This window comes from Sitodiplosis mosellana, unplaced genomic scaffold, assembly GCF_009176505.1.
Source record: "Sitodiplosis mosellana isolate CC-2019 unplaced genomic scaffold, AAFC_SMos_1.0 Smas_scaffold_6197, whole genome shotgun sequence".
Classification (NCBI taxonomy): domain Eukaryota; kingdom Metazoa; phylum Arthropoda; class Insecta; order Diptera; family Cecidomyiidae; genus Sitodiplosis; species Sitodiplosis mosellana.
The window spans coordinates 1416795-1427992 of NW_022601438.1; the positions used below are offsets into that span (position 1 = coordinate 1416795).

Consider the following 11198-nt stretch of genomic DNA (forward strand, 5'->3'; position numbering starts at 1 on the left):
CTCTCTCTCTCTCTCTCTCTCTCTCTCTCTCTCTCTCTCTCTCTCTCTCTCTCTCTTTGTTTGTTTTTATTTATTTTGTTTTCACTTATCTAATCAAATTTAAAATGTCGAACGTTGAATATGGGTTTGTATCTCTTTTGATGCGCGCTCGCGATTTTCGCCATATATCATTCTATATATTTAGATAGACTAGTATATATTCACTATATATTGCCCGTGCTATTTTTGTTATTCGCGATCAATAATTTTGCTGCTCATTGTCAGTAGATAATTAGGTTTGAGGCATTTTTTTTCGGACAGCTCCTGAATTTAATAATGTTACTTGTAAAATGCACAAGCTTACATTGATTGGAATGTGTGTGTGTGTGTGTTTGTATGGTTGTTCTTTGTCAGTTGAAATTTATTTGCGATAATTGGATGATGGTGATGCCCATCAGCCTCTTAATGTTCACACGCGCTCAAATCAAAGAAGCACGTACACCAAATATTCTATGACGGTCTTCTTTTTTTTCTAACACACAGTCAGACATACTCTGGCTAAAAGATATTTGAACTGTGCCGTGAGAGAGAGTGTGTTATAATTCGCAATTTTTGTTTTGCTTTATTTTTGCTTCTTTTTTATGACTCGATAAATATGTTCGCGTTGAAGGTCAAACGGAAATCGATGTATGTGCCAAACATCACTCAGCTTATATAACGTAGCTCGTACATTTACGAGCAATTTGTAAAATTAGCTGTATTCAGTTGCATTCATCTCGTGCATTGGTGTGATTGATGTTGGGGAGTTTTGTTTGTTTAGAATGTGATTACTGTCTAGTTTTGGTTTAGTGGAGTTTCTGTTCGATCAGTTGAATAGTCTGCTTCTGGATTGGTCACACACATCCCACTATCTCCCGAAATCGATTTCTCAATGAAAAACGCATTCAACATGAATCCATTAAATGTCTCATCAATTCGACACAACACTGAAATATATATGTACAAATGAACTGTTGCCGTTTGTTCTCTCAACTTTATGTGTAATATCAATTTTTTTTATGTATGAAACGTGTTTGACATTTTCTTCAAATTCAACGAGAAATCATCAGTTCAAATTTAAAATAACAACAACATGAAATAAAACATCGAGAATATCACGCGCGTGTCGTATTCACCCTTAACGCACATTCAAATCGAACGTTCACTTTCACTGTTCTTTTTCTTGCTTCTGTCGATCTTGTTTTGTGGGGAGAGAGCAATATTGAAGTCACACAACCAACAACAGCAACCGCAACGCAATATGTTATGTCCTTTTTTTGGTCAGGTTGTCGCCTTTAATTTTCTTCGTTAGCTCTTGCTCTCATTCGTTCATTTCGATTATTTAACAAAAAAAAAATTCACTTGTTCAAACTGTGACACATACAAAAAAATCACCACCTCAAAAAAAAAAACACTTAAAACTTTGAGAATATTGTCTATGCAAAAACAATCAGAAAAACAAACTCAAGTTCAGTTTATCAAGAGAATTATTTCGATCAATTTTTTTTCGCTCTATATTTTCTAAGTTTTCTATTTCTTTGTTATCGGTTGCTGGTTGGTTTTTCCAGTGTTTACACGTCAAAATCGTTCACATGCAAAACGCCAAGTGAGCGAACAAGATTCTTTTTACAATATACTATACAAAACAGGAAGTTCACTCATTCACTCTCCCTCACTTTGATGGAAAACGACGTCGGGGCTGAATTTTCTTCTTTCCATTCGGTCGTTTCGTTTTTTGTGTTTGCTGTGTATTCGATGTGATGGCAATGGCGTTGTTATTCACCATCAGCTTCGCATGTACGTTTATATATGTATACGTGTGTGTGTGTGTATAGAGTTGTGGCGCAGGTATGTGTCTATAGAAATTTAAACATAACACACAGTCGATAGCTGCTGCTTCAGCAAAGAGGATGGACGCGTGGCCACCACACGACCCAACGCTGCTGCCTGCTGCTGCTGCTGTTGCTGTTGGCTGGGAAATTCCATTCGGAAAAGCGTTCGCACACACAACGAAGCGCATGCTCATCCATTCCCAAATATCAATAAATATCGCTTTGAATGAGGGTGTGAGTTTGTGTTTGTATACGTGTGTTCGAAATCATTTTAATCATTTGAAGTGGAATGAAAAAGCCCAGAAAAGCCAGGAAAAAACTCACACACACACACACTCATGACAGATTCTCTGAATTAATTGTTTGTGCCATTGATTCTGCTGTACAAGAAAGTTAATCACAATTCATTTATGCGTCTTATGCCATAAACAATGTCATTTGCCATCGAAAGCGAATTTTATGCGAGATCTCTCTCATCCTCTCACTCTCTCTCTCTCTCTCTCACTCCCTTTCGCTCGCTCGTATATCATTATTAATGAATTTTACCCAAAATTATGTATTTTATGAAAATATTTTACTTTCGCCTTAACCGAAACAACTTAAAGAAGGATAAAACCTTTTTGCAATTAATCGCATAGACTTTAACCCTTTAAAAGCATTAGTTTAATTTTTTTTCGTAAACTTTTCGGATTCGGCCGGTTGAAACACTGGTTGTCCTTACAATTGAATTATTATATTTCTTATTTCTTTTTCAAGAAAATTCAATTTTAATACGTCCATGGATTTTCAATTAAATTTTGCATGTAACATTGAAATTACCGCAATGAAGATGACGTAAATAACGTTTGAAACGGCGATTGATGATAAAAAATATGATTCGGAATATTTCTTTCGGAAAATGAAAATACTAATAAATAAAAAAGAAAACGTTTTCACCTTTTCCACTTTAGAGGGTTAAAAGGCTTCTCGAGTCACACAAGCTCATTATAAATAATTTACAATTCAAATGAAACTGTATGCATTATATGTCCACCCACTCATATATGAAAATATGTGCTCAAGACTATCAAGTATATGATTATTAGTAATCTCTCTCTCTCTCTCTCTCTCTCTCTCTCTCTCTCTCTCTCTCTCTCTCTCTCTCTCTCTCTCTCACTTTTGTGTATTGAACCAAGAAAAATGAAATTATACAACATGTATATGTATATGTATCATTTTTGCTCCGTGCAAACAAATAAATTGCCACCACTCGTATGGATAAAGTTACAAAAATAACATTACAGAAGAAATTGAGTCTAATTTTCAAAGAGAGAGGCACACACACACGCTGGAACATTATTATTAATAAGCGATGCATCCATTTTAAGTTTTCTCAGCTTCATCTGCACGGAAAATATATGTCCAAGAAATAATATGATTGTGGTGTATGCCGATATTGATGTACAGAGTATGTTGTTTTGAAATGGATAAAAGTGTTGATTTTTCTTCATTAAAAATTTATTGTTCATGTCTTTCTGCTAATTTAAGGATTTCAAATCTTTAAAACTTCTCCTCCGTTTTTATTTCTTACTTGCTCTTAATTCAAACTTTGTGGAAGAGTTTGTTGAAGGAATTTAATTACCAATTAAAAGTATATTTTGTGTGTGTGTGTGTGTGTGTGTGTGTGTGTGTGTGTGTGAAACAGCTGATTCGCCAGCCGAGCGATGAGATGAATTCGTTTTCGTTTTGAATTCGCTTGTTTCTTTCGAAGAAAACGTACAAAGACAAACACAACGCAATCAACTTCTTGAAATATTAATGTGGTGAGTTATATTTTCATTTCTCCATGTTTATGTGTCGAAAAATATTTCATCACATGACGTAAAAGTTTCGATTTCAACGTACCTTATGTTTATTTTCAACATTTGAATAAAGTTATTCTTTATTTAGCGTATTATTACATATTTCAGGAACAATAAGCTTTGGCTATAAACAAGAGAGGGCGGGGAGAAAAATGCTATTATTGTGTCGTTTTAATTTATTAATTGAAATGTTTGAACGGTCGCAAGTGAATTTCTTTAAGGTTATTTCATAACCATCAACAACAGCACAAATAGCATTAAGAACAATAGCGCGATTGGCATAAGCCCATTTGGGATATTCAAACGAGGTTGTTTGGTAACATTTGACCATTACATTGGAATTTATGTTTCACAATGGGTATACCCATGATTATAATCATAATTCCTGTTGTCGTTGTTGCCAAAGTTCATATAGAAAGAAAATAAAGATTAAGACGTAGGGATGAGATAGGAACGCACGCAATTTTTACCAATTAATATCATAAATTCAATTAACAAATTTCAATGGAATGGATGCACACACACACACGCACTCGAAATAATGAAATTGCTGAAGAGAACAAACAATTGTGCTATCTAATAAAAGAGAGAAGTGAGTATGAAAACACTTCATTGTTGAAGTGGTGGTGTATATGGCGCACAATGACGATTTTGATTTGGATGCAGTACAATCGTTTCTACAGTGAATTCGCATTTTCGCATCAAGATCCGTATACAGAATGGAGAATACTGTGTGTAAAGGCAAATGTGAGGTAATAATTACCAACTAGAATCTTCTGAATCATTTAAAACGTTTGATTAGAACTCTTATAGTTGGTATTCTATCTCTCTTTCTCCGCCTATATCGCTGTGGCCATTTTCAATGTATTCACTCTGTCTCTCACGTCGTGCATACGAAAGCTGATTGAAATCATTCGCGTTGCGTGCTTGAACATAAGTCTTAAATGAGTTAACAATTCTATTGAACGTCAATTTTCCAACATAAATACACACTTACAAACCTGTTGTGACGGATTGACAACGGTGGATATAAACCAAAGATAGATCGGGACAGATAGAAAAAAAATGAACGATAGAAATGGAAAATCCTTGTGAAGGTTGAGTTGTTGATGCTCATCTTGATGCGCACTGTTTCTGGGATATTACGTTGTACGTGAATTGTAAATTTTTCTTTGAATTTCACATAAACAACGAGAGCTTGAGGAAACAAAATTGAAAGCACATTGAACCCGTCTTGACTCTGTTCTTATATTTGTCTAAATAGATTTCACTACAATCATTTTTCTATCTCCACAACAGCATAATTCATTGGATGAAATTGAATTTGTTCTTTATTTCCAGTGAATTTCCTTTCCATTCGTTTGAACTTCAAACATTGGTGCATTTTTTGCTTGCAAAATGTGGTGTAATTTTTTTTTCATTTTCCCTGAACAAATTAAATATAACCCGCACTCCGTGTTTGTGTCACACACCATATTCCTTTGAATTTAAAGGCTCTAGCTAAAAATAGTGGAATTAAATTTTATGGCAAAATAAAAAGGAACGGAAAGAATAACAAGGGAATAAATAGAAGCAATAAAGTGATATATTGAGCATGTTGTAAAATTGCCGCATATCGCACAGTAGCACTCAAGTAACTAATATTCGACACATGCCAACGAGCCTACTTATTATTGTTTTAAAATTGATAAAAACTAACTCACCGGTGATATCGTTTGGTCACTGTTTGAAGTTCTTTGCTCTCTGGAGTGGGTGTGGAAATGGAACAAACTTGGTCGCATGGAATGGATTCACTGAAATCGATGAGCTCACTTTCGTTGTTAGATCGAAAGAAGAATTCATCGCGAGCACATTTGTAGGCGTCACCGCCGTCTGATATGTATGTGTTGCATGACGATGCAATCGATGTACCATCGACCAATGTGTCGTCGCTGTCCTCCTCATCGCTGTTGCCGTTCGATTTGGCTTTCACCACTTCAAGATCATCTGCTGCCGTATGATAGCTGTCACGTTGTGAATTGTACGAAAATCGTTCGTATGGTGCGATTGGTATCGATCTTAGATCGGCTAGTGATTCCGTCGGTGAATTAAAAACAGATGCCGTCATCAGTGTGTCTTCATCATCGGAATCTACAACAGGGCAACAGAATTCCAATATTCTAATCAGAAAATTCGATTTTTAAAACGAAATTCGTCATTTTATCAATGGATTAAATACATAAGGATTCGATTTCGAATTTCGATTGGCTCAAATTCAATTGTTGAACGCTTTTACCTTCGGCATCGTGAAAAGCATCATGGAATTCATCGTCGTCATTCGATTCAAGGAAATTCTTCATTGCATTACCACCCTTTTCCGACAGATGTGAAGCAACTGACTGCTCCAGCTGGTGGTGTTCTTTGGCTAATACATTTAGAGATTCTTCGAGCACACGACATTTTTCCTTCTCTTCTTTTAACTGCAAAACTCGCACATCTTCTTGTTGATGGAACAACGTTAGACAGTGATGTAACGATGACACCATATTTGCAGCTGTTTCAGATATCATTTGAAAATGCTACAATACGAAGACACACACAATTCAATTAAATGTTGGGAATTGGGAATATTAATAAAAAGCGATTGGCAGTGCAAAAGAAAATCTTTAGAAGAAAATGGCATCGGATATAGAAGATTTAGTGGATGGGAAGAAATGAATGGCATGAATTTTGTTTACAAAAAATATTGTGAGTCGTGATTCCCGTTCGTAATCTGCGCTCAACGCGCTTCATATACGCCTCATTCCGCTCTAAGTATCCATAGTGTACACAGTCCATAGAGCCGAATGAAGCGAATATATACCATATATACGACATACAACAGAGCGTCATAGCGCGAAATGTACGGAGCCTGTCACATACACACACGCGCATGCTTCATTTGTATGCGGCGCAGAGTGTGTGTGACACATAGTCTATGTGCAGACGCGCCATGCTTATTCGTATGAAGTGTCGCACGTACTATGCGCCGCATACAAACGAAGCGTGCGCGTGTGTGTATGTGACAGGCTCCGTACATTTGGCGCTATCCCGCTCTGTTGTATTTCGTATATATGGTATATATTCGCTTCATTCGGCTCTATGAACTGTGTAAACTATGGATACTTAGAGCGGAATGAAGCGTTTATGAAGCGCGTTGAGCGCAAGTTACAAACGGGTTCTTATATACAGAAGATCTGTTGCCGACGAATTTGGATTTAGTAATGAAATTGTCCAGAAATTTATTAGTAAAACGAGTAAAAGAATGTGTGAATAAGCACGAACGTAAATCAAAAATCAGCAGAACATTTACCAAGTACGACATTTCAATATTTCTCACCATCAACGTGGTTAGTGACGCGGGCAAATTGCCACCATTGTCACATGTTTTCGATGCTGCAGTCATATTTCGTTGCAATTGTTCGACATTGTTTGTACATTCGCCCAGTTGTCTTTGTAATACTTCAAAACTTGCAGACGCCGAATCTAACGCATCAGTCATGCATCCGAGAGGCTTTGCCTTGGTTACTGATAGTTAAGCATGATGGAAGAAATTCAATGAAAATATTAAAAGATGAAACACAGCAAATGCAATGGGTTGAGTTTTTTTTGTATGTGCTATTTTTTCCTTCTCTTAAATACCATTATCATCGTCACTATCAGCACGTCGTTGTTCGCCTCCCCATAGATAGTGTGAACTATACGCTGCATGCTCTTGAAGTGCATTAACCCATTTCTATGTGACATTGTCAGAATTTATGAATGAATGTGTGTATTTTCGTCGTGAATCCGACAATTCTACTGTTTTCTTTCTAAATTATTGAAACGTAAATGTCCTCACCTGACGCTCAACTTGTGCCATTTCGTCGTTGCATACAACACTTAAGCGATGCAATGCACCATCGCTGAAGTGGACTACAAAAGAAGCCAGTGTCGGCATCAATGATATGCGCGCACTGTCCAAATATTTATAGTCGCGCCGTTTGTTCTTATTAATGCCGGTTGAGTCAGCCCGAGACGGGTAATAGTTGAGGACGCCTCGTTCGAGCACCGCCTAATGAAAACGGAAATATAGAAAAAGGATTAAACGGTGAAAATGGAATCGTTGTCGATTCTAAAATTGTAGAGTCAATAAGTAGCTGTCTCGTTGAGAATGTGAGTAAATTATATTTACAACTTATACAAGAGTGCTATTTACCCATATGGGTCGCCAGCCCAAAAAGCGGCTTCTCCTCAACAATGGCCCTTCCAATCGATTCACGCTTTTTTGTACTTTTCTCACTGATTTGACACTCAAAATTTGTATCATTTGTGGGTCTCTCGTCAAATTGAGTGCCGTTTGTCCTAGAAATATTCAATTGAACCATATAGAAAGGTATGGCAAGATTATTTGGAGATATTTCGAATCAAATAATAAACGAAATGAATTTTCATTTTTTGACATTTTATTTTCTTTACCCATGTTGTTGCGAATATTTGTGTCGATTCCATTTTGTAATAACAGCACAGCTGTTTTCTTATGGCCTCGATACGCGGCACAATGCAAACACGTATTACCTTGACTATCAATACAGTTAATGTTTGGTGGATTCTGGGTATCTTTTAGCTGCAGTGGACAGGAATAAAAGGAAAATGATGAGAAATTCTCGAATTATTCATCTTTTTTTAAAAAAAGTAATCGATGTAGCATTGCATCATAAAACACATTACCATTGAATTCAAATCGATGATGTTGCCTTCGCGTGCAGCGGATAACATTTTGGTTTCTTTGCGTAGTGTTTCCGTTTGCTCAGCGGCTTTTAATAATTTGGCTATTTCACGGCCACTCTCTGATGATTGGACCATATCACGTGGAAGCCTACCCTCACCGTTGATTATGCACACGTCTGCATCGTTTTGCAACAACAACATGACCAGATCCTTTAAAAAAATGACATTTCAACAAAGATTCGGCATGAAATTAGCGAATGTGTATGTGTATAAAAATTGATTGGGCACCAGCCACCCACCCACCTCTCGTCCAATGAATGCAGCCTTGTGCAGTGCCGTATCACCATTCTCGTTGACGGCATTCACATCTGCATTGCGTGACAATAAATGTTCGACAACATGACGATGTCCAAAATAGGTAGCCAATATAATAGGCGACCATCCGTTATATTTGGAACGTCCCTTGCAACTGATATTGAAATCGACTTTTTTGGCATCGCGATAAGCCAAAAATTGCTTCACGGTACCAAGGTCACCGTTCCGACACGAACGTAAAAAATTCTCTTCAATCTCATCAATTGATGTGGTTGGCACCGACGGATAATCAATATCTTCGCTTGACATTTTCTCTCATTTGGCATTCGTTATTTTTTGGCCGTCAATTGATTTTTTCGAATATTTAAATTATAAATAATCACTTAATTTTAAAGAAAAAAATCAGCGAATTAAAACACAAAACAATGAAAAAAAACCATCGCGATCGTTTTTTCGTTTTTAATACACCTAATTACTAACGAATCGATTAAATTTCAATTTTAACATTTATTTGTGCGTGATACCTGTAACGCACTCAAATCACATATTTCACTCGCGAGATTATTTACATCGAATGGCATAAATAAGCGCAAGAATAATTTAAAAGAAAAACGGAGACCGAAAACCACACTAAAGTAGAATACACAAGAATAGAACAAATGTATCACAGAACTATTAATACATTACAGTTTGAAATTTTATTAATAAAAACAGAGGCGTTTGTGTGAAGCCCTTAAAGTGTTATTGAGTGTATACGTATTGCTCATATCATGCGTTTATTCATCATAATTTGCTGTTATCATGTACGTTAGTCGATCGCATACTTCTTAATGAGATGAAATAGCTCTATAATGGCGATGATTCAATTGGTTTTTCTGCTGATGACTAATACCTTAAAATAAACAATGCTTTGATGCTTTAGCATCCATTAATTAGTCTTGATGTCTCATCAACACTTGTTTTCTTTTTCAGCAACAACCTTTCGTTCAATTCAAATTTATGTACTTTTTATAGGGATTTGATATATGTCACATTATGAATCATATCCAAATGATATAAATGGTTCTAAATTTCAAAAATGGTCATAAGCATCACGAAAACCACATTGTTGATAAAATGCAATTGAAATTTTTTTTTACACACAAATTGCGATATTATACGCTATTTGTTTACAAGACCAAAATCACAAGACATATAAAGAAAAACATTGGCAAGATCCGAAATGTCAATTTCAGCTGTCAATATTTAAATATTCTTGCATGTGACCTTGTTGCCAGTATTGCCAGTATTACCAGTGTAGAACATTTTGCTCAAAATTTGGCGTAATGCAAGTTTTTATCATGCATATAAACGACCAAAACGAAAACCAAATCCAAAAAAAATGACTCATTGCATCAAAGCCGAAAAAATCCATCGAAAATTCATAATATTGTGAAATGCAATTTACGATACATATAAAAACGACTGCCGCTTTAAGTACGACTGACAGTTCATGTGTTTCGCTTGAACAATTCGCCGCTGTGATTGTTAGTGTGCTGTAAGCGAATCTGTAGCGAGCTACTTCAACTACATCCGCTAGCTGCCATTATAATTTCTTTTCCTTTGCGACGTCAAACAATCGACAAGTAAAATGAGGTAGAGTGTAGATATTTTTTGGATTTTTTTCGATTTTCTTGAGTTTTAACAAATCCAATCGCACTATAAACGCAATGATGGTGTGCCGCCAACGTGACTTTTATAAAGAAAATTCGTTTTAAATTGTTTTGTGATTGAAATTGTCGAAAATTCGGAATAATTTGTGGCGAACCTCGCGATGCTCACACACATGTGGGAATTTGAGGATTGTTTGGACGAAGAGATTTCACAATGTGTCGAAAGTGTTATGTGTTTTCAAATTAAATTCAATGAGATGATCGATTAATCACAAATCAATTGAACGGATTTTTCTGCGGGACATGTATTTTACCATAAATTGGCCGACACGAGGTTTTTCTGACGATTTCATGCCAATATTACAACATAAATACATGATTGTGAACGAAAACATAACCTCAAATTTACGAAAATATGCTTTCTTTGTGCAATTTTCGGTATTTTTCCACTTACAAGCGATGATTAAAAATCAATGTTTTTCTATTTATTTTGCAGTTCGTTAAAACTCCAAAAACGGCTCGCAGCCTCGGTTATGCGATGCGGTAAAAAGAAGGTTTGGTTGGACCCAAATGAAATCAATGAAATCGCCAACACAAACTCAAGTAAGTCACACGTTGTTGTTTATTTGAAACATTTAAGAATTTGACCATACAGTTTGGGATGGGTGTCAGTGAGTCAATTGATTTGTTGAAACAATGTACATTTTGCGTTAAACGAGAAGAAAGAAAAGAAAATAAAATGAGTCGAGTCAATTGATACACACACACACACACACACACACACACACACACACACACACACACACACACAC

At 36.1% G+C, this 11198-nt stretch overlaps 2 protein-coding genes across 11 annotated transcripts in view; one reads left to right on the forward strand and one right to left on the reverse strand.

The window, feature by feature from the left end:
• The window catches only part of LOC129577572 (oxysterol-binding protein-related protein 1), a 21580-nt gene extending 11603 nt beyond the window's left edge, over positions 1 to 9977 (reverse strand). The window contains exons 1-10 of one of the 10 annotated variants that reach the window (XM_055464900.1): positions 9740 to 9977; positions 8723 to 9626; positions 8420 to 8629; positions 8168 to 8315; positions 7908 to 8053; positions 7551 to 7763; positions 7352 to 7445; positions 7050 to 7237; positions 5967 to 6249; positions 5395 to 5821 (exon numbers count right to left, since the gene is read on the reverse strand). In XM_055464900.1, coding sequence (XP_055320875.1) covers positions 5395 to 5821; positions 5967 to 6249; positions 7050 to 7237; positions 7352 to 7445; positions 7551 to 7763; positions 7908 to 8053; positions 8168 to 8315; positions 8420 to 8629; positions 8723 to 9043 — 2030 coding nt within the window. In that variant the 5' untranslated portion in view covers positions 9044 to 9626; positions 9740 to 9977. Of the gene's footprint in view, positions 1 to 1154; positions 1172 to 1482; positions 1615 to 5394; positions 5822 to 5966; positions 6250 to 7022; positions 7238 to 7351; positions 7446 to 7550; positions 7764 to 7907; positions 8054 to 8167; positions 8316 to 8419; positions 8630 to 8722 lie in introns of those variants that run through there. The other 9 variants (XM_055464896.1, XM_055464897.1, XM_055464901.1 and 6 more) reach the window with 9 other exon arrangements.
• Positions 9978 to 10214: 237 nt separating this feature from the next.
• LOC129577574 (60S ribosomal protein L19) overlaps positions 10215 to 11198 on the forward strand; it is a 1983-nt gene continuing 999 nt past the window's right edge. The window contains exons 1-2 of the mRNA XM_055464907.1: positions 10215 to 10369; positions 10883 to 10989. Of these exons, the coding sequence (XP_055320882.1) occupies positions 10365 to 10369; positions 10883 to 10989 (112 nt within the window). The 5' untranslated portion in view covers positions 10215 to 10364. The remainder of the gene's footprint in view (positions 10370 to 10882; positions 10990 to 11198) is intronic.